Here is a 24244-nt window from a genome sequence, read left to right on the forward strand (position 1 = left end):
TGGGATTTCCAAATCTAGATAATTCTGATCCAGATTCAAATTTTTTAACAACTGGGCCCAGGTGTATTTTGTTAAGGCCCTTCATTTTCCATGTTCTAGTAGTCCATCTCGCCAACAGTTGAGCGCCTAGGCTTTTCAAAGTTTATTCTTTTGACCATGAGCATGGACAGATGCATTCTAGTGGCCTTTTTTCAAGCATTCAAATCACCCGCATACACACTTTTGTCTGTGCGAACACAAAAAAAACTGGCTGGTGCTCATGGACATCAGTGGACTGTGCTGATGACAAATTCCATCACACGAACAAGGGACATTTTATAGTGTTCAGGATCAGCCAAAAGTCTTGCGATCTGCTTTGAGATTTGAAATGAATCAAGTGTGAAAACACAATTGTTTAAATAATTGAAAACAAAGTGTCTGTAAATTAAACAAACATAGTTTATTTGGTTTAACAAGCATTGATAGTTTAAACAATGAGGCCTTTTGCCTGGCAATCGAACAAACACTGATTATATTCCATTTATACCTACTTTACTGGTAACAAGCATTCAAGATATACTGCTAATTTGTTTAATAACTTTCAAACAATTTTACATCAATGCAATCAACTGTATGGTCTATTATAATCCAATGATGAAAACTCTTCACACAGAAAACAAAAAATATGCCTCTCCATTATAAATAACTAAAACTCGATAAGGCAAACGGGAAATTATTCATATTGAGAGGAAAAATAATAAAAATGTAAAATAATTGTTTCCCCTTTCAACAAGCAAAAACAGAACTGAACTACTGAGGAGGAATTAAGAAACCCACCACATTTAGGATAACACTGCGATATGAGCTGTTTATTTTAAGTATACACTAACACCATAACAGTCAATATGAAATAAAAACTCTCAGTTGCTACCAAATGCTACAATGCCATGCATCCTCTGAAGAAACTGCTGCCTGATGTGTTGTCATCTTTATCGTGTTTGTTCAACTAGGAGAAATAGATGCACAAGGAGAAAATCACGCAAGTGCTCAAGACTGCACAAATTCAAAAAACATTTGATTTTCTTTAAACTTTTTTTACATTACAAATAAATCTGGTCAATTTCAAAACATTCCATTAAAGAAATAGTTCACCCAAAATTTTAATTCTGTCATTATTTGGTCTCCCTCATACAAATGTTCTCATTTTGGACCTCACTCTCAATTCACTTTCTTTATATGGAAAAGAGCAACCTACAATTAACATAATATCTTCTTTTGTGGTTCACAGATTTATTAATTTTTTTAAATGAGGGTGAATAAAACATAAGAGAATTTAATGTTTTTGTGAATTAACCCTTTAAAACCAGCCTGTAAAGATGGAATATTAACACTCACTGTACGACGAGATGTCAATCTCCTCTGGAAGTTCGCTGATGTTCACCTCAAACCTGTCCTGAACATCGTTCAAAGTGCGTGCGTCAGTCTCATCTGACACAAAGGTGATGGCCAGACCTTTCGTTCCAAACCTGCCGGCTCTCGCAACCTGATTGAATGAGAAAAGTTAAAGCTATTCAGGTGAATCCATTTACAGCCCATGATTTGGTTTTGTTTGACATAAGCCATTGTCACATGAACTGAACCGACCCTATGCAGGTATGTGTCCGAATCTTCAGGCATGTCGTAGTTGAACGCAATGTTGACTCTTTCGATGTCCATACCTCGGCCAAACAGGTTTGTGGCCACCAGGATTCGTCTCTGGAAATCCTTAAATTGCTGATATCGAGCTAGTCTGGGATGATAATCAGAGACTCAGATGTGATATGAGCCCCCCAAAATCCTACCATCTTAACTATAACATTAAAGCGCATAATATGTGAATGTTTTCTACCTTTCATCTTGAGGCATTGCTCTGTGAATGGCAATGGCAGGGAAATTTTGCTCCACCAGCAACTGAGCAAGAGCGATACAACGCTGCACCGATTTAACGAAGATCACCACCTGCAATACTAAGCAGCTGTAACACTGTACCAAACCATTTTCATCATTAAAATTAAACAACAAATTTTAATGGACCACTTAAAACCAAGTGGACAAATTCACCCACTGACTTATTCAAAGCATAGGTTAATCTTTTAGCTCATTTGGTGAAAAAAAAAAAACCATTGTCATCCAGCAACCCAAAAAAACAAGTGCAAGAAATATAGAAAGTAATAGTGGACAGTGAATCTATAGGCCTAAATATATAACTCAGTTTATAAAACATGACAGTAACAACTCTTTTAATGTCACTAACGATTTATATTTCAAATAAATGCTTTTCTTTTAAACTTTCTATTCATCAAAGAATCCTAAAAATCATGGTTTCCTCAAAGGAAACATGGAATAAATTATTATTTTTTTTAAATAGAAAACAGTACTTTTAATGTTTAATAATATTTCATTATATAAATGCAGCCTTAATGATCATTAGACTTTAAAAACATTAAAACATGTTATCGACCCCAAACTATATATAAATAAATTGCATATAATCAAGTTATTTCCTTGTTTAAAATTTTAAATCCCATATTTTCAATGTAGTTTTGAACACAACTGTCTTTTATCTGCACAAAGGTTTGCTTCTATGGTTCCATTCCAGAGGGTTGTAGTTTGCATTTCATTTGTATTAACTAAACCTGTATTCAAATGGGATGAATTGTATTTTGCATTACAGCCTGATTGCATGTCACTTTCAGGTATGCAAACGTTTATTAGACAGTGGAAAATTTTGGTTTGAATAGATTTGCAAACTTTAGCGATTAACCCTGGTCTCTTTTGAATCACTCTCGATTTGAATGGATTAAACAGTGCTTGGGATCTTGACTTGTGTGTGTGTCCTGGTGGACTCTCGAGATACCTGGTTGAACTCCAACACATCCAAGAGGTCAAAGAGCTTCCTGTTCTTCTCGTTGTCCTTCAGCTTGACGTAGTACTGCTGGAGGCCGTGAAGCGTCAGCTTGGTCTCATCGTCCACAAAAATTTCCATCGGCTAGGACAACCAGTGGAAGCAGGGGGAAGGTGAGGAGGGGTGGGAGAGGAGTGTGCAGGTTCAGGGGGTTAAGATTGTGTGAAGACACATACAGGAAAGTTGACAAGACGTGGGTGGTGCAGATCATAGTGTTACAAGGGTGTGAAAGAGGAAGTGGTTTTTATGACAGAGTGACGGCATGGGTGGAATGGGTGTCGATGTGGACAGGGGAAGAAAGACACCAGAACACAAAGAAAAACAAGGACAAAAGAGGTATAAAAATTTTAGCAAAGGACAGTGGTGGGGGAGGGGACGACAATGAGAAGGAGAACATGGTGTTAGAAAGGAGAGTTATGAAACAGCAGGAGAAAGGGAAGCAAGAGAAGGGATGGGGGTTAGATTCACCCTCCCCTCCCATCCCAAGCCAATGAGGACGCAACACACACACACAGTCTCAAACACGTTGATAAATGCTACCCTGCTGACCTAGACTATATTTAGCTACCATTTTCAAGCCTAAAATCATATCTCTGCAATTTCTAAATAAACTTTCAAAAACTACAGATCTTTTGAGAAACACAAAGTAAAACTACCAAACAATGTGCAGTTTGGAAATCACATGAAATTCTATGTTGTAAGGAGTTTTAAGTAGTATAAAGTCAACATGAAATCAAAACTGACCCTATTTGCTTTCCAAATACACATTCCTGTTCTTAATGTGGTTGATTCATCAGTCCACAATTTATTTTCCAAATGTATTTTATGGATCTTTTTATCAATGTTTCTATGAATCTATTCATGCGATTCATTATTTTTGATTGGATGGAGGACAGATCCAATCAATTCAGATCCAATCAAAAAACAATGCATAGATATCCTCAGCCTACATTTTCTTTTTCGATAATCTGTTTTACTCAGATGTGCATCACAATACGAAACAAAAAATCTACCACTACTTGGTTTATTGCGATTTTAAAAATAACCAAACAGATATTGAGTCATTAAGGCTATTTTCACACTGTCAGTCCAAATCCAATTATTATTAATATGACTTCAAACCACATATGAATATAGCTCGAAATGGATTTGTAAAAATTGCATATCATGTGATTTTTTGCTGTTCACACTAGCTAATTATAATCAGATTCCAATCAGATATGCACAAAAATTGGATTTGGACGGAAAGTCTAAATAAGGCGCAAGTATGAAGCCAACTGTAGTCTGAATAACGTGTACATGCTAGATGAAACCGATCTAAAATTACATTATCTAGGTTCCGATTCCACAATTTCAGTTGGACTAAAGTATCTGCGTAACATTTAAAAAATATGAATAGTTGCTTTTGACTGACTGAATTTTTTTTTTTATATATTATTTCATATTATTTTAGGCTACTGGTAATGCAGCCCTTCAGTGTATAATTTATGGTGATAATTAACAGATTTGATTTCAACATTTAGCCACCATACTAGTCCTAAAGGGATAGTTCACCCAAAAATGACAATTCTGTATTTCTTTCTTCTGCTGAACACACAAAAAAAGGACATTTTGAAGAATATCGGTAACCAAACAGTTGACTTCTATGAAAGTCAAAGAGGCCTATCAGCTGTTTGGTTACCGATATTCTTTAAGATATCTTCTTCTGTGTTCAGCAGAAGAAAGAAATTCATACAGGTTTGGAACATCTTGAGAGTGAGTAAATTATGACCGAATTTTCATTTTTGGGTGAACTATCCCTTTAAGCATGTTCTGGTGGTGTTTCAGTTGATTGCAAAGTTCATCCCAGTATAGTCTGTCCACTTTTTACCATCCTATCAAGTCCTGCCCCACCATTCCCCCCCAATCATTTCTTGTTTCACCCGGACATTGTCACTTTACGCAAGTACGAGTTATAAATGACATTTCATGTTAACTTTAAACACTCATACACAACCTAACATTGCTACTGCAACACTATGTAACATTTAGCAGTGGGATGTTCTAACAAATCAATTCAGAAGGCCAAATTGCTTAAATATACAGAGAACATCCTCATTCTGATTTATCTGTGCAGGTGGGACACATGTTTTAGTATCTGGGCCACTAATACAAGGGTTGTGGGAAGAATAACAAATAGTAGTGGCCAAGTAAAAGTTACTGAGTTCACAATTATTTTCTATCACTATTGGTCCCTTACCAAAAGCACTATACTCCACCTTTATTAGTGTCTAACACACATCTTTGCACTTACCTTAGAGATGTTAAGGCAAATCTATCACATCCTGTCAATCAATCCTCTATTTGCTGCTGAACTGGTGTGTCTAAAGCTTTTTTTACTATATTGTCTTCAACCTAATAAAGCTATCAAATCAGTGGATTACATTAGGCTGCATCTGAATGTGCATAGTATTTATGTATAGTAACTCTCACTAAATGAGTGTGTGTTTGAATCAGTTTTGAGAGTCATTATTGTATAGTATATTATGGTGCAACAGGAATTTGTTCATGAATATTTAGTAGAGCCATGTCACTTATGCCCCTCACAAGTCATTCAGATTTTTTTAATAGGTGCAAAGTTGTATTTTACTATTTATGGTTTCTGTTTGAGTCACGGCTTTCAGTTGCTCTTTGCCACCTAACGGTTCTCCAAGTGCGTCTCTATCTACACCCGCGCATATCTCCTCTCTCTTCTAAGTTTCTTCATCATCTCATCCCTCTCGCTCCAGTCTTCCGCAGCTTAATCCTCCCTTTCTCTCTCTTGTCTTGTCCCTCACACCCGCGCATGCTTTCTTCTCCGTTTTGGGCCAGTTTTATTGCCTTGATTGTAACTTAGAAACAGACAATGTTTTCTTTTTTCTTTGGGGCAGATGAGGAACCGTGCTAATCACAGACTGTCAGCTGGATTGATGAAGAGCTGTTCCATCATTGGCTGGTCCACCTGAACTCATTTATGCCACCAATGACTGAATCTTTTTGTTTCGCTTTATTCCTCAGATGATTTCATTATGCTGTCTGCTTTGTTAAAGAGTAATTAATTGCAACCCTGGAGTGCCACTTCGTCGTGAATCGAATGTAGTTTTTAGCAGCTGGCTTGCTTTGTTAGACCGATACTTTATCGGTTTTAGTTTTGTGCCCCTTGAGAGTGTCTGGCAGCTGGCAACAGAATTTATGAAGCTCCAACAAGTGCTTCTTTTAATTAAAGGTTATTTGAGGACAAATCTCCAGGCTGGAATTACAGTCAAACAGGAACCAAAGTAATTTGTCTTAATAAATAGATACTGAGAGTGAAGTATTATTTTAATATGAGGGATTTTGTTAGAGTTTTTCATTGTTAACTAAGTCCCTAAATGATATTTAAAGATGCGTTTATGCTTTGATTTATGGCCCTTAAGTGTATTTGAAGACACACTACATCCTTCCCTTAAAGACATCCTCTTATTCTGTTTAAAATATATTAAATGGACTCTTCATGACTTTAGCAAAGGTTGTTAAAGGACCTGTTTAAATTTACAGAGGATTGAGCCTGATGGATGGTGTAATATCTGTTGGCCAAACGGACGGGTGACTGTGTTTGCCAAATGCTGACGCAGCGCTGCCAGCTGAGGCGGGGATTAAGGACTTAACATCTTTTTCGCTGTGCCTCTATTAGTTAACAGTCTGTGATTATCAAACGGGCAGGAGAGTGGGGCATTTAGCATTACGATGTCTCACGGAGGCCGTAAATGGATCTCTTTCAGGTGTATATGAGGTGGTCTTGTGAAGGGAAGGAGCTGTTGACATGGTAGAAGTAGGAGAGGCGTAATTACATCTTGCATGAACTTTCTACAGATGGGACGGATCTCTTTACTCAGGGTAGCACTGAACATCATGACTTGCTTCTCGTGAGGGGTCATACGAAAGATTTCCTGGACATCCCGCCGCATGTCTGCAGGGGGCAGTAAAAGAAAAATGCATTTACAGTGCTGGTCAGAATTATTTGCCACCTTGGTAAATATGATCAAAGATGGCTGTGAAAAAAAAATAACAAAAAATAATCTGCATTGTAAATCCTTTTAATAAAAAATCTAACCTTTCATTAAAGTAAAATAATTGAAAGTCACATTATGAAATAAATGTTTTTCTCCAAAACACGTTGGGAACAATTATTTGCTCCCTTTTATTATATACTTTTTTCAACCTCCTTTTTCCAAGATAACAGCTCGAGTCTACTCCTATAATGCCTGATGAGTTTGGAGAACACCTGGCAAGAGATAAGAGACCATTCCTCCATACAGAATCTCTCCAGATCCTATAGAACCCTATAGAAAATGATTGGGCTGAACTGAAGAGAAGAAGTGGCAACAAGGATCTGAGAATCTGGAGAGATTCTGTATGGAGGAATGGTGATTCCTCTTCCTCCTCTTCCTTCTTCCTCCCCCCACCCATTTTTTTGTTTTGATAAAATATCAAAAGGATTAACAATGCAGATTTAATTTTTACAGCCATCTTTGATCATATTTAACAAGGGGGCATATCATTCTGACCAGCTCTGTATATTATTAAAAACTAATTATTGAATGTCATGTTGCAATTATCAGCATGGTACTCGTACTGTTCCTGAACTATATAGTGTCATAATGAAGTGTGCGCATAGAAATCTTTAAAAAATAGGGAAAATGTGCAGTACACAACAAATAACACTGAACAGAATGTTTTATCTTGAGCTTATGTTTTAGTGTGATTATAAATGTTTATTACTTGCAATTTTACTTAAAACTACATTTCAAAACTACAAACTTTTTCATACAACTACACAGAGGTCATGTGACAGCAATCTAGCATACTACTGGTTATCGTGGAATAATGCCTACCGTTTCACTTACTGCTTTTAAAGGGATAGTTCACCCAAAAATGAAAATTCTGTCATAATTTACTCACCCTCAAGTTGTTCCAAACCTGTATGAATTTCATTACTCAGCTGAACACAAAAGAAGATATTTTGAATAATGTTGGTAACCAAACAGTAGATGGACCCCATTGACTACCATAAATACTATGGAAGTCAATGGGGTCAATAAACTGTTTTGTAACTAAATATATTTGTGTTCAGCAGAAGAAAGAAATTCATACAGGTTTGGAACAACTTGAGGGTGAGTAAATTATGACAATGTCTTAATTTTTGGGTGAACTATCCCTTTAAAGAAAAGTAGGCAGTACACGGTGAACTGCACACTATTCAAGTAAATTTCATTCTGAACACATCCATATTCTAGAAAAGAGATTGCTCACCAAGTTGCTCCAGCATCTTGTCGCATTCATCCAGGATGAAGTGCTTGATGTGTCGCAGGTTGAGACTCTTGTTGCGAGACAGAGCTAAAATACGTCCAGGAGTTCCCACCACCACATGAGGGCTCTCTCTCTTCAGCACCTCCTCATCCTTCTTTATAGATAAACCCCCAAAGAACACTGCCACCTGGGGGAGAGGGACAGCGTAAGCAAAAGCATTTGAGAAAAGTTTTTGAAATTAAACTCTGGTGTATTTATAGGTGTAGGTTTTATTAATACATTTTATTTATCAGTATGAATTACCCATAGATATTAGATGATATTATTAATATAATATTTGAAATGGCTATTAAAAATTATGTTTAATAACATATCTTTTACAATGGAAAAACCTTTCATTTCCACCATTAAAAGTCACACATCAATATATAATTAACAGATTTATCTATTTTTCTAAATATAATTTAAAAATCACCGCCCTGTATCATATTTGCTGAATGAAAACCAATACTTGTTTCTTATAAACTTTGGGTTTCTGATTTCAAAAATAGTGGTTATTTTGCTCTACAATTTCACACTTTCTTACAAAATATGTGAATTTCATCAAATGTTTGCTTTCGACAACCATTTATAAGGTGAAGAACTCTTGTTTTATCCCTTAATCACCAGAAAAACTGCCACAAAGACATGATTCCCATCTTCCTGAGGCAGGTTAGAACTATTTGTTTATTTTTTTCAGACGGTTTTCACATGCATGACATTATTTTATGCCTAATCCTGATTTCAAGGTTAAAATTATGGCCAGTGACAGAAGAAAATGCAAGCATGACCCAGAGGTTTTCTGCTACATCTGAGGGTGTTTTACTACATCCAAACAGAAATTATTTATCTAGTGTTTATGTAAAGGTTTTTTTTATTGAAATGAAGTATTTGAACATAATTTACACTCCTTTACAGACTGGAAGTTAAATGATGCATTTTGAATTTAGTTTTCTTTTTGAAACTTTCGATATTTATGTGCTTTCATTATTTTGATAAGTGCATTAAAGCAGATCCCAAACAAAAAAAATTATGAAATTTGCACACACACAAAAAATCCAGTAATCAGCTGGGGTTTTTTTTTAGACAGCAGCAGGGCTGTGTTATTTTTATAACATTATATGTGAGCAATTCGGTGGACATTTTTGGTGCTGTATGCAAAAATTAATTTGGTCAAATTTGATGGTTGTGTTAATTATTTTGACAGTACTACATTAAGTTCAGATAATTAAGTCAAATTGGTTGAGATATGCATTCCGCATATCAGGTAGGAATCAGTTGTCTACATTAATGGTGTGATGAAAACGTTTTAAAATTGAATTTTGAGAAGACCAAAGAGTTGATTATTGATTTTAGAAGATAGAGATAGTTCGGTCTTATAAATATCTTGGTGTCCATTTGGACAGTAAATTAAACTGGAAGAAGAACAGTGAGGTTGCGTTCAAGAAGGCACAATCAAGATTATTCTTTTTAAGAATCATGAGTTCTTTTGGTATTAGTTTTATCGGGTAATCCTGGCCAGTGTTTTGTTTTATGCAGTGCTTTGTTGAGGAGGGAGTTTTACTATGGATGACAAGGTTCGGTTATTGTTTTTACTTCAGATTCACTTGAGGTCTCGGTGGAAAAGAGAACAAGGGCAAAATTAAAAATGATTTTGACTTATGAAGGTCATCCAATATATAGTACTTTTGGTGGACCTAAAAGTTAATTTATTGAGAGATTAGGGATGCATCAGTGTTCTACAGAGCGATTTAGAAGGTATTTTATTCCTGCTGCAGTGAGTTTTTTTAATGAAGCTGTGTAATTATTGTATGGATTGATTGTGCTGTAATGTTTAATTGCTTGTGCTGTTTGTGATGTGTAATGGTGGCAAATGAGTTTCCCATCAAGGGGATTAAAAAAGATTTCTAACCTAATGATGTAATTATTTAGCCTGGTCCTATCAAACTCTCGTACATTTCATTTGTACAGAGAGTCTAGCCACTCTCCATTGACAAGCGTTAACTTCCTTGAAGGCGGGTCCTCTTTTGAAGTTTAAAAGTATTGAATCTGCCCAGAGCCACTCTGGATCTGCCATAACCAATCGCTAACGTTTGGTCGTGACGTAACCCTACAACTCAAACTAGCGCACGAGTCACGACCTCAACGTCATCGTCATCGTTCTCAGCCACTCCCTCTGTTCGCTGATTGGACCGGTAAAAATTTGATCGGAGAAAACCCGCGAATATACCGCAAACCCAGACGGAGTACTGAAGGAAAATGAAAATTGAGCAAAAGTACGTAGGAGGGCGGAGCCAGGCTAGTAATTATTTAGGTTTTGTTCCAAAAATTGTTTGCTATATATATCATAATTAGTCATTCTAGAACAGGTACAGTATTAAAGCTTTTCCTTGAAGTGTAAAAAGGAAAAGGGTTCAAATAGAACATCTTCCTACCTTGACACTAGGCATGTATTTGGAGAAGCGCTCATACTCTTTGCTGATCTGGAACGCCAGCTCTCGAGTATGACACATCACCAACACTGATACCTGGGTGAGAACCGTCACTGGTCAAGTCAACCCCAAATTGTAACGACACGTAAAGCACATTTTATTTATGTCTTAGTTCTTTATTTTCAGAGCCTTTTAAAAGAGAGATGTTACCTGACCGGTCACTGGCTCCAGCTGCTGAAGGGTGGCCAACACAAAGACAGCCGTCTTCCCCATTCCAGACTTGGCCTGACATAATACGTCCATCCCCAAGATCGCTTGAGGAATGCATTCATGCTGAACTGAAAAAGGAAAAACACAAATATATTCATACTAATCTTAAACTGATATCCAAGGACCTTATATGAGCACATGTAGAATTGCTCACCCTCAGATGGATGCTCAAAGCCACAGTCTACTATAGCTCTCAGGAGTTCTGGTTTGAGAAGGAAATCCCTGAATCCTGAGGAGTGGATGGACACATATGACCCTTTGACCCCTTCTTTCCTGATGGATATGACACTGTCGCTGTGTCCAAGCCCTGTATCCCCAGCAACACCGCCATCAACTTCATCCTCCTCATAGTCTAACAGCTCATTCTCAACGTCGTTCTCTGTCATCTTGCAGAGAGAAAGGAATAAAACAACGGTAAATGCAAAAACATGATGAAATATGCTGGAGTAACTGCCTCTTCCTGTCAATCATTGTTATGTATACTATTATCTGCTGCTATTGTGTGTGTGTGTGTGTGTGTGTGTGTGTGTGTGTGTGTGTGTGTGTGTGTGTGTGTGTGTGTGTGTATTATTTGACACAATTGACGTTTTATGTATGTCTGTGTTAAATAAATTGTGAATAACATTATCTAATCTAAATTAAATTAAATACTATATGATATTTATTATTAGATTTGATAACATATTTGTAATCATAACATGATCATAAATTACATTAGAATTAGAAATGTGTTTCTGTATTATTTTATTCCATTTGATAACATATACAGACTCATAGCGTAAACAACTCTTAATTAAGACAGCTATTAAACAATTAAATCAAATTCTCCGATATTACAATTGATAGAAATGACAATTTATTCAAAGCTGTTGTTTTATGTTAATTCATATGCATGTAATTAAGGGGACAGGTCGCTTTAAACTAAGAAACTATCGCCTGGTTTCACAGACAGGGTTTAACGTTAGATTAAACCAGGATTAGACTTTAGTTCAATTAGGACATTTAAGTAGCTTTTATAAACCTGCCTTAGAAAAACACATTGCTGGTGTGCATTTTGAGACAAAACAATACACTGACATATTTTAAGATATGTCAATGCAAGTTTTTTTTCCCCCAGGTCAAAACAGCTCAATAATGCATTTTAGTTTGGGAATTGTCTGTGAAACCGAAGGAAAATTAAATATATTAGCGGTAGCTTATCCATTTAGCCCAAGATATTATGCATCGCGCCAAATAATACACTATGACACAACATTCCTGTGTGTTTTCTAACGGAAAATAAAGGCTATTATCACCTCCCGTGTTGACTGTTATTTTGATTTTTTATGAAATAATCGCAGTTACCTCGAAATGCTGTATGAAGCAGTTGGATTTCACTACACCTGCTGCTGGATACGTCGGCAACGTCATCAACAAGCGACGAATAGAGTGTTTTGATGAAGGACCCAACATGTGGAACTGCCTTGAGAAGAGACATTTCAGTTTTTAGCGAAGACATCATATTATTGTTATTAAAACTTGAGTAGATACCGCAACACTTTTCCAGCTGGCAAGTTGAATACAATTGTATTCGAACTTTGATAAGTAAGTTCTATTTATGTGGATACACGTGTGACACATTTGTTTATGTGTTAGTTACAGAAGTCCTTACTGTTTTGAACGCTGTGGATGAGGTGTGTAAAATAAATCTCTGTACATTTTTCTCCTCAGCAATGTCATGTTTTAAAGGTGACCTCGACTTTTGCCCTGAATGTGGAAACATTCTCCCAGTGCCTGGCAGGGAAAATACTATTACCTGCCCTCGATGCTCTTTTGAAATATCTGTTGAAGGTAAGAGAGATCTTTTTAATGTCATAAAATGTAATTTATGGCAGGGGTTTTCAAACTGTTATTCGTGACCCTTAGGGGCCCGCGAGGGGAAAGTTCAGAGAAAAACAGTGTAAAATAAATAATAATAATAATAATAATATTTAACTAAATACATTTTATTGAAATAAAAATAGATTAAATCAATAAATTGATTTGTATGAATACATGATACATAAATACATGATCTTACAACACTAAAACTAATATATATATATATATATATATATATATATATATATATATATATATATATATATTGATTTATGAAATAAATAAATAATTTAGCTGTAGGGTTCTCTCTCAGAATTCACAGGTCAAGTTATTAAGTCGTCGGTGGTGTTTAATCCTTTGGATCAGAGCTCCATTGCTAGTGACAGCGTGGAAGATGCTGAATTAAAGGGGCCAGTGGTAAGTTATTTCAAAATACAGTAATTAATCATTTAAAACGATTAGTTCAATTTGTTATGTCACCCCATAAACATTCTCACCTGTTTCTCATTTTCTGCAAATATTTCATCAGATTGACAGGAGATGTTCTCGCTGTAATAAAGAGGGAATGGTATATCATACAAGACAGATGAGATCGGCAGATGAAGGGCAGACAGTCTTCTTCACATGTATACACTGCAGGTAATTATGCACTCTTAAAGGGATAGTTCAAGTTACGTCATCACTTACTCGCCCACAAGTTGTTCCAAACCTGTATGAGTTTCTTTCTTCTACTGAACACAAAAGAAGATATTTTGAAGAATGTCAGGAACCAGACAGTTGACGGTAGCCATTGACTTCCATAGAAGGAAGAAAAATACGATGGAAGTCAATGGCTACCGTCAACTGTATGGTTACCAACATTCTTCAAAATATCTTCTTATGTGTTCAACAGAAGAATGAAACTCATACAGGTTTGGAACAACTTGTGGGCGAGTAAATGATGACAGAATTTGTATTTTTGGGTGATCTATCCCTTTAAGCACTTTTAGCGATCATTTTTAAATGAAACCATTTATACTGGTACCAGGTTGTCCTTAATGCTGTTTATACATTGTTTTAAGTGATTATAACTGCCATCAGTTCAGTCTGTCAGTGTACTAACAAGAAAAATATATTCATTTGACTCTTACAGGTACCAAGAAAAGGAGGATTCATGAGAAAATTACCTTTGCTGCTGTTGTTGTCTTTTACAGTTATTGGTTGCCAGAATTTAAATAGTATTAAATATAAAAATACTATTTATTTGTCCACAATGTTATTAATTCATAATAATAAAAAATGTAAATAAATAAAAAGAATGTGTGAGTCATTTTTTGCAGGAATTTATATTATACAGTTTACGTTTATAATAAAAATAATAATAAAAAAAAAGTCATGCACAAAAACACCGAATATAAATCCATATTTTTATGAAAAAGTTTACACACAACTACATTTTACCGAAAAGTCTCCCCAGGCATGGCACGTCAACCAATCAGACTGCCCGTTTCGGCGATCACGTGATCATTCAACATGGCTTCATGGAAGCATCCACACTGAACGCTTGTGAAGAAATGAAATGATTCACATCATTTAATGCACTGTATTGTGCTCCCTGACACATGTGAAACAAGGTAAGTCTACTGACTATCTTTTAGATATGTTTAAAGCGAAAATTACTAAGGTATATATTATAATTTGTTTTAATTTAGAACGTTTCCTCTATTCATTAACGGTAGGACAAAAGTCTCAAGGATTCAGTTTATGTTGTCTACACGGTGTTCGTTGATGTTGACTTCTGTTTTTAAATGCATTTAGTTTAAGTTTTATCCATTGAACGCCTCAGTCACAGGTTCCTATGTGCAAAAAAAATGTCTGAAGAATTTGACACTGAACATATGTCTTAAAATATATATTATTAACAGTATGACGTTGTATTTAACACTCATAATTATTTTTTATTACATACGTTTTAATGCTAGTCATATTTTGCATCTTTTTGCAAGTCATCTCCTTATTCCTCTGTCTGCCTGTTTATAGATGAAGTTTCGCGTCCAGCTGCAGTGCAAGAACTTGCATGAGTATCTGAAGGAATTGAGCCCTGAGGTCCTCGACAGGCTCTACAATCACCCTGCAACATGCCTGGCTGTATACAGGTCCATCTTGCTTTAGTGTTTAAATATACATGCGTATTATTGACATGTGTGAATGTTATTTGATTAGATAATAAAATATAAAGGCAAGCAACTTTTTACTTTTCAAGCCACATTTCTTACAAAGTCTGTGACCGTTTTGAATTATAGCACAACAGTTTTAATATCTAGTATTATTTTCAGTTGCAAGTGCAACTTAGTTTTTTTATCTAATCTAATAACATTCTCAAAATTTGTATGTGGCATAATTGGTCAAATGCTTTTCTGAGGTCATTGTATAATACAAGGCCATAATTTATATATATATATATATAATATATATACAGTACCAGTCAAAAGTTTGGATACGTTACTATTTTTTATGTTTTTGAAAGAAGTCTCTTATGCTCATCAAGCCTGCAGTTAAAAAAAACAAACAAACAAAAAAAAACAGTAATATTATGAAATTTTATTACAATTTAAAATAATGGTTCTCTTTTTTAATATATTTTAAAATGTAATTTATTTTTGTGATGCAAAGCTGCATTTTCATCAGCAAGTACTCCAGTCTTTGGTGTCTTATGATCCTTCAGAAATCATTCTAATATGATGATTTGATACTCAGTTATTATCAATGATGGAAACAGTTGTGCTGTGTAATATATTTTTTTGGAATACTTTTTCCAGGATTCATTGATGAGTAAAACGTTAACAGCATTTATTCATTAAAACAGCATTTATTCAAAATAAAAACATTTCTAACAATATAAATCGTTACCATCACCTTTTATCAATTTAACGCATCCTTGTTGAATTAAAGTACTAATTTCTTAAAAAAAAAAAAGTTATTGTTCCCAAACTTTTGAACGGTAGTGTATATTGTTACAAAAGATTTCTATTCTAAATAAATACAGTTCTTTTTAACTTTTTATTCAACAAATAATCCTGAAAAAAGTATCTCAGGTTATAAAAAAAAATATTAAGCAGCACAACTGTTTCCAACATTGATCATAAATCAGCATATTAGAATGATTTCTGAAGGATCATAAGACACCAAAGACTGGAGTACTTGCTGATGAAAATTCAGCTTTGCATCACAAAAATAAATTACATTTTAAAGTATATTAAAAAAGAGAACCATTATTTTAAATTGTAATAATATTTCATAATATTACTTTTTTTTTTCTTTTTTTTTTTAACTGCAGGCTTGATGAGCATAAGAGACTTCTTTCAAAAACATTAAAAGTAGTAACGTTTCCAAACTTTTGACTGGTACTATATATATATATATATATATAATTTTTTTTTTTTTTTTTTTTTTATTGGGAGGGGGTATTGAGTTATTGGTCTTTATTTAAAGGAATAAAATAATTAAAGTATTAAAAGTGATTTAAGCGAATAACGAAAAAGAAATAAGAATGGCAGAAGTTCCAGGTTTATTGTAGTCATGATTATGAAGTAATCAATTTAAACTATTTACAAATTAAATATATGGTCCTGATATAATTCTAAATCTCAGTGAGTTATGCTGATTATAAATAATAAATTCTCATTTATTTGCATACAGGGAACTTCCAGCTTTGGGAAAGAATTATGTGATGCGAATGCTGTTTTTAGACCACCCACTTCCACAGGCTGCAGTTGCGCTGTGGGTTAAAAAAGACAGTCAAAAGTAAGTACAATAGTTAGTTCCATCATACTAATACAAATCAGTATATTACATTTCTGAAGGATCGTGTGACACTTCAGATTAGAGTAATGGCTGCAGAAAATTGTTCATCAGCATTGCCATCACAGGAATAAATTACATTTTAAAATATATTAAAATACAAATCAATTCTTTCATATTGTAATAATATTTCACAATTTTACTGATTTTACTGTATTTTTCATCAGATAAATGCAAGTTTGGTGAGCATAAAATACTTCAAGTACATTAAAGAAGCCATATTTTGCCATTTCACAAAGTGTTGATTTTGTTTTTGGGGTCTTCTAGAATAGTTTTTCATGTTTGAATTTGATATTTTACATTGTTTCAGTCTGTCAGGAATGCTCTGTTCAGTTTCTGTCTCTATGAAAACCCCCCTCTGAAAAGCTCAATGTTCTCTGATTGGTCGGCTGGACTAGTGTGTTGTGATTTGTCAACGACTGCGAGCGTGTTTCAATTGTCACGCCCCTTACTATAACCACGAGTTTCAACACTACTAACGCAACTCAACCAGGCCATTGCCCTTTTTTTGCATATGCCTTCGGTGGGAATTATTTAAATGAGGGATATTGTAACATGCACGTTCTTGGAAGAAAACTCAAGACTACAATCGAGGCGTTTCAGGGAGTTCAGAAACTGATTATTACTGATATACTGAATAACTCCCTTTGGAGTGTCTTTGTAACTTTGCAGACCTTTTTCATGCTCAAACAGCAACATTACACACTAAAGAAAGTTGAAAATATAAAAAAGCTTCTTCTTTTTTTTACTTACTTACTTTGAATGGCTGTGTCATAAGTCTCTTTCTTATGTTGGTGTCTTTGCTTTTCCAAGAGACCACGATCAGTGTGTGTCTGTGTTAACCGGGCTACGGCTCTGGCACAGTCAGCAGCTTCAGGGTGGACTCCAAGGCTTTGTTCTCAACCCTGTGTTTAAAGACAACCTGAGAATTGCACTGCTAGGCGGGTGAGGAACACAGTTTTAATTGAGAACCGTCATAGTGTTGCAGCGGCAGGTTTACTGGATTCACGTTCTCTTTTATCCTTGCCAGTGGTAAATCGTGGGCGGATGAGGGCGGCAACCTGGGTCCTGATCGCCATGCGAGGGATGTAGAGAGTCTCGACCGGTACGCCATGGAGCGTTGGGAGGTCATCCTTCACTTCATGGTGGGCTCTCCTAGCGCAGCCGTCAGCCAGGATCTGGCCCAGCTCCTCATTCAGGCTGGGCTCATGAGGAGGTAGAGCACACCATCACTCCACTGATGCACCAACCAAAGTAGGTCAAATATGAAGGGTAGACCAAAAAATAATCTTGATCTGTTTTTCCCCTCTCAGCGAGGTTGGGGATGCTCCTTGTATCACATCAGCAGGGTTTCAGTTTCTGCTGCTGGACACAGCATCTCAGCTGTGGTACTTCACCCTGCAGTACCTCAAAACAGCACAGGTTAGTGCACGACATATAAAATCTGTACATTAAATATCCCCTACATTATGATATGTTTGTATCATAAGACAGTTTACATGCACCGATTAGCCGACTGCAGATTCACATGTACCCAGTTGAAATTATAAAGGACATTTATGTGCTTGCAAAAAGTGCAATAACAGCGAGAAGCTTCCGAGTCCTGTCAGAGAAAGATAAACAACTTAGCATGGCACAACAGTGTGTGTTTGCCTTTTTTAACATATTGAAAAAAAATTGCTTTCTACTCGCTTTGCTAACTTTACTTAACAAAAGTTGAGAATTTGAAGCAGTATCCCAAAATTGTGTCTCTATCATATGAAAACATATGGCCTCATGCCAGTTCCTTCAATAACTACTACATCTGGATAAGAGTACTTTGCAAAGATTGCTGGGTTAGAGAGTTCCAATCCGTATGTACACAACAAGGTATTTATGAATCTGATTATGAAAGTAGTGCATGGCAATTGCTCATCTGTTTGGTGAATTATTCAAGACTTGCACTCTTCAGTCTGATCATTTTTTTTCCCCCAAGGTGTTTACATGATGGGTTTTCATTCCAGTTGAGCTATCATTCTGATTGTTCATAGTTATTAGGCTGCATGTAAATGTGGTTGGCGTGATGGAAAATATGGCTCCACCTCCTTATTAACAGTCTAATCTCTCTCCTTCATAGTCGAGAGGAATGGACCTGGTAGAGATTCTTTCCTTTTTGTTCCAACTGAGTTTTTCCACTCTTGGTAGGGTGAGTGCTGCTTTTACTATATCAAGAATAACATATGAGTCATAGATAAAAGCCATTACTTATCATGATTAAATTAAAGAAGCCATTTTGCTATTGTCCCTTAAAGTAGGGTTGGTCTCTTGGTTATTAATAGGTTTTGCTTTGTAGTAGGGCTGGACAAAAAAATCGATTTTTCGATTCATCGTTTTTTAAAATGTGGTCGATTCAAAATCGATTCTCAAACGCCAAGAATCGATTTTTTTCCATCTTTATGTATTAGTTTTCCTCCACTGTTCATAGGCTTGCAAACTCAATTTTATAGCTAATGCTGTGAGATTTTATGGTAGTTTTATCTAAATCATAAAATAACCTCAATTAGTGCTGCACGTTTAATCATATCGCAATCGCTATGACAAGCCTATAGCCTACGCAATTAGGCTATATGACCAAAATGCTGCCAAAATGCTGTCGTGACTGTGACAGAAAAACTTGCGATGATATCGTGCGTGCGCACAAGACAGCACAGAATAGAATTATCTTTCGCGCTTGAACGAAGAACACACACAATTATGCCAAAATGTATTTTTGTCGAGTATCTTTATAACATAAGAGCAGTCTTATGACGAACGTGAAGAGTTGTGCCTCGTGAGAGAATGAGTCCGCGTGTGAGTTCCGCGTCTCTGTCAACAGCGGCTGGTCTTAAAGGGACAGTACACTGTAGCCACTAATTATCTCTGTCATTTAAGTTAATCAAAGAACAAAGAGAACAGAGAAAAACACTCACTGCTCTTGAATAAAGAACTTTTGTAACTTTGATTAGTCAATATATAATTTATAATTAATGCAACACAGACTGTTTGATAATTTTATTCAATTTCTGTATGGCCTAGCTGTTAGACAGGAAGGGCACATATTATATTATATGCAACATTTTTATATGTGGGTTTATGTGAGGATTGTTAACCTGTTTGATCAAGACATGCGACTGTTCTGACTTGTCCAATTTTCAGCATCAATTTTTCATCTTGCATCAAAATCCTGTATATTCATTGTATGCATTTGAAATATAGAGTTCGGTTCTGTTTTAATGTACCCAAGTGTACCTAAAATAAAAAGAATTTAATATACAGGTTTGTAGCTCTTAATTTCTTTTTATTAATTAAACACTTGAAAACTTGTTCACTTTTTTTTCTTTTCTTTTTCTTTTTTTTAATAAATATAGGATTTGTATTTAATATTCATTGAGTATGTCGAATCGAAATTAATTTAGAATAGAAATTGGAAAAATCGAATCGAGAATCGAAATCGAAAATCGAATCGAGAATCGAAATCGAATCGAATTAGAGCTTGCGAATCGAAATCGAATCGAATTGTAACATCTGAATCGATACCCAGCCCTACTTTGTAGTTTGATTGTTGTTTTTCTTGCAGGACTATTCTGTGGAGGGGATGAGTGAGTCTCTGCTCACATTTTTGCAGCATCTACGAGAGTTTGGTCTGGTTTTTCAAAGAAAGGTTTGTGATCAAGGAAAAATACTGAATAACTCTGAATAATGCATGTACCTTCTAGTCGAAAATGTACAGGATTTGGAATAGGATTTCTAGGAACTAGAACCAGTCTAGGAACCAATCTCAATGGATCCTTGGCAAAAAATAATTTTAAATTTATTTATTTATTTATTGGGGGTGTGCAATTTTTTTTAATTAAGACTTTTATGCTCACTATGACTGCATTTATTTGATTAAAAATACTTTAAAAACAGTAATATTGTGAAAAAATATTACAATTGTAAATAAATATTTGTCCTGTAATAATATTTTAACATGTAATGTATTCATGTGATGGCAAAGCTGAATATTCAACAGCTTTTACTGCAGTTTTCAGTGTCACGAGCCTTCAGAAAAAAAAATGCTGATTTGGTGCTCAAGGAACATTCCTTATTATCAGGAATATATATAGTTGTGTATATTTTATTTATTTTAATTTGATTTATTTCTATTAGGGACATGATCAATGTCCTGTAATAATGTGGGAATCTAACGTTCAATCTCAATTTTTTCTTTATTACGTTTTTTGAATGCTTTGTATGGAAAAGTTTAGTTTAAATATGTCTAAAACAAGCAATTGCACCAGTTTGCATCATTCCCTGCATATTTTTAACAGAGGAAGTCACGGAGGTACTACCCTACGAGGTTGGCCATAACTCTATCTGCAGGAGTCACAGCAAGCCCTGCCTCTGGGTCTGCCTGTTCTGCACTAGGAGCCATACCAGGAACGGGGGACACAGGCTTCATCATTGTAGAAACAAATTATCGAGTGTATGCCTACACAAGTATGTCACTCATATTATACACACTGACATGTCTGAAAGGCATTGCGCTTTACAAGATCAGTCAAAACGCTTCTTCTATTTCTGTCTGACAGACTCTGAACTCCAGATTGCATTGGTAGCTCTATTTAGTGAGATGCTGTATCGGTTTCCTAACCTGGTTGTTGCTCAGGTAACTAGAGAATCAGTGCAGCAGGCCATCAGTAATGGCATAACAGCACAGCAGGTGAGAGACGCATACAGTCGCTGGAACTTAGAAACTATTGCCCTGCAGACTGGCGTGTAAAGATGCTTTGACATTTATTTAATGATTTTCAGATCATTCACTTCTTAAGGACCCGAGCCCACCCAGTAATGCTTAAACAGGTAATTGCTAACAGGTTTAATTTTAACCATTGCGCTAATAAGAAGAGTTTAAATAAAATGTAGCATTAACTGAACAATCTTGGTGTAGTTTAGGGCTGGGCGATATACATAAAATATATAATAAACATACATATTAAAATTAATTGTAATTAATTATCAGAGGGATAGTTCACCCAAAAATATATATTCTGTTATCATTTACTCACCCTCATGTCATTCCAAACCTGTACGAGTTTCTCTCATCTTTGAAACGCACTTGAATATATTTTTTATGAAACCTAAGAGGTTTCTGTTCATCCATTGAAAGTCCAGTTAACCAAAATGTAAAAGGTTATAAAGGTGTCGTAAAACGAATCCATATGAATTGAGTGGTTTAATCCAAGCCTTGTAAAGAGATACGAGTGCTTAATATGAACAGATTTAATTTACAGTGAATTGATTTACAATCTAAGCATTGATTGACGTATATAATATAAATATATAAATTTGTATATACTATAGAACATAGAAACTTGTATGTGCGTCACATGCTAGAACAAACCTCACTGGTTTTATTTATATATATATATGTGTGTGTGTGTGTGTGTGTGTATACTAAATAGTATACTAAATTGCCGGTGCTTTGTCTGATTTATTTGTTTACATCATTAATGTGATTGGATGTAAAACTTCCTGCTTCAATAATACTTGCTAAATAATACTTGTATGAGATCTTGTTTTTATATCATATGATATAGTTAAGCAATATCACAAGAGCGAGAGAGCTGTTTTCACAAATATGAGCATGATTGCAAATGTGATATTGATTTTATTCAAACGTTCAATGAACAATTTTATTTTTAAAACATTAACATTATTTATTCAGTTGTAACTACCAATTCAGATGCAACTTCTGTGCCATCACTGTAGAGGAAAGAATATTATTTTTGGATTGATAATAGCTCTATATAGTGTCTCATAATTCTAATATTTTAATTATTGATTAAATATTACACTTCTCTCAGGCAGTAGATGCGGATCTTGAGAAACCTCTCAAGTTTCTTTAAAAATATCTTAATTTGTGTTTCAAAGATTAACCAAAGTCTTATGGGTTAGGAACGACATGAGGGTTAGTAATTAATGACAGAATTTTCATTTTGTGGTACTGTTCCTTTAATTGATAATAAAAGAAGAATTATTACAATTGTATTTAATTATTTAAAATTAAATGCTTAAGGATTTTTTAACATTGTTTTTTTGTGTGTGTTAATCATCTTTTTAATAATTTAAATCCCATGAATAAAAAATGCATTAATCCCATTAGTTCCCCCTTGTAGTTTTAGATGTCCCTTAGGTGTCTCCCTTGTGCAATATGGAAATTCTTATCATGAAAATTCTTTACTGCTATGCAAATATTCACTGCTCAATGCATGAACATGTTTCCGCGTGTCATTCTGTCCTCAGACCCCCATTCTTCCTCCAACCATCACAGATCAGATCAGACTGTGGGAGCTTGAGAAAGATCGCTTACAGTTTACTGAGGGTGAGTGTGCATATGAGACCAGCTCTTTGTTGTTCTTAAGTGAATTTACATTTCCCATTAACAATCTATGTTTTTACTTCAAATAAAACCATTAGATATTATACAATTATTTTATTACATTAGTAATTGTAATGATTTAAACAATAGAGTGTTGCAGTTTCATTTAAATGGAACCTCTGGGAATGGATGTCTCCATTTAAAAAAAAAAAAAAAAAAATTACATTATCTTGATATCACAGCATGGAAAATTTGTTTTCACTCCGTGGGTGACCTGCAGGGTTAATTCTTTCAAGTGTAAATGTCAGACTGTATAAGAACTGTGTTTGTGAAGTGTAATGCAAATAAAAAATTAGCATTGGAATAAGGTTTGGGGTAGGGGGTCATAAACGCCATCTGAAAATATACAGATGTCTCAGTTATGCATTTTGTGACCTTCAACTTTACACAATGTTTTCTTTCAGGAGTGTTATACAACCAGTTTTTATCCCAGGCTGATTTTGAAGTGTTGCGGGACAGGGCTCAGGTAAAAAATAGCAAATTTACTTGGTGTACTTTATAAGCATTAGCTGTCTCTCCTGCAGTAATGAACAGAGTACTGACAGTAAAGCCTCTGTCCTGCAGGGTTTAGGTGTGCTGGTATGGCAGAACCCCGCTCACAGGGTCATGGTTGTGACGCCACATGGACACAGCGAGGTTAAAAGATTCTGGAAGAGACAAAAGAGCCATACATAAAGGAAATAAGGAAGAACAGACCTTTAAGACCACAAGGTACATCATTCACTTGAGAATGATACTGAGAATTACTACTAATGGATGGACAAGAGGAACCATCTGTAATGAGGACTATTTTTTTTGTATTTTTAAGGTCATCTGTTTAAAAAAAGCTGTTTCTATACATAGTTCAAAGCCTTTTGCTGTTTATGAGACAGTATGCGCATTATTATTCCCTTGACTTGTGCTTTTGTAGTGTCTGTCTTTGCTATGTTTGTGTCTGAGGTAAACTGACTAAAATAAATGCTGTTTACACTGAATGCTAATAATGTCTTTTGTTTGATAACATGGAAATTTAGTCCATGAAATTTACATTTCAGTCACAAGTAATTAGGGGTAAAATTAAAATGAATTCTGTTTAGCCTTTAGGATGATGGAGGGGAATACATTTTAGGTGAATCTCACAAAAACATGTTCACC

At 35.2% G+C, this 24244-nt stretch overlaps 3 protein-coding genes across 4 annotated transcripts; 2 read left to right on the forward strand and 1 right to left on the reverse strand.

Annotated features, from left to right (window-relative positions):
• Positions 1-418: 418 nt before the first annotated feature.
• ddx39b (DEAD (Asp-Glu-Ala-Asp) box polypeptide 39B) lies at positions 419-12423 on the reverse strand (the record flags this gene model as incomplete). Its single annotated transcript, XM_082185299.1, has 11 exons — positions 419-985; positions 1375-1522; positions 1624-1768; positions 1868-1977; positions 2876-3007; positions 6772-6890; positions 8234-8417; positions 10705-10797; positions 10912-11039; positions 11126-11357; positions 12316-12423. The coding sequence occupies 11 exons, from the start codon at positions 12421-12423 to the stop codon at positions 969-971; spliced, it is 1416 nt and encodes a 471-aa protein (XP_082041425.1). The 3' UTR covers positions 419-968.
• polr1h (RNA polymerase I subunit H) lies at positions 12416-14130 on the forward strand. Its single transcript, XM_082185334.1, has 5 exons — positions 12416-12555; positions 12682-12801; positions 13145-13248; positions 13361-13470; positions 13964-14130. The coding sequence occupies exons 2-5, from the start codon at positions 12684-12686 to the stop codon at positions 13986-13988; spliced, it is 357 nt and encodes a 118-aa protein (XP_082041460.1). The 5' UTR covers positions 12416-12555; positions 12682-12683; the 3' UTR covers positions 13989-14130.
• Positions 14131-14304: 174 nt separating this feature from the next.
• On the forward strand, positions 14305-24084 carry gtf2h4 (general transcription factor IIH, polypeptide 4). 2 transcript variants are annotated; one of them, XM_082185300.1, is made up of 14 exons: positions 14306-14444; positions 14851-14966; positions 16510-16614; positions 17485-17616; positions 17702-17887; positions 17985-18093; positions 18788-18856; positions 20267-20350; positions 21000-21168; positions 21261-21391; positions 21484-21531; positions 22975-23053; positions 23515-23576; positions 23675-24084. In XM_082185300.1, exons 2-14 carry the CDS (start codon positions 14851-14853, stop codon positions 23783-23785), a joined length of 1401 nt encoding a protein of 466 aa, XP_082041426.1. In that variant the 5' UTR covers positions 14306-14444; the 3' UTR covers positions 23786-24084. The 2 variants fall into 2 exon arrangements, with proteins under 2 accessions (XP_082041427.1, XP_082041426.1); XM_082185301.1 differs by lacking the exon at positions 17485-17616 and having other exon boundaries at positions 14305-14444.
• Positions 24085-24244: the final 160 nt, after the last annotated feature.

Source organism: Leuciscus leuciscus (genome assembly GCF_965113295.1).
Source record: "Leuciscus leuciscus genome assembly, chromosome: 12".
NCBI classification, from domain to species: Eukaryota; Metazoa; Chordata; class Actinopteri; order Cypriniformes; family Leuciscidae; genus Leuciscus; species Leuciscus leuciscus.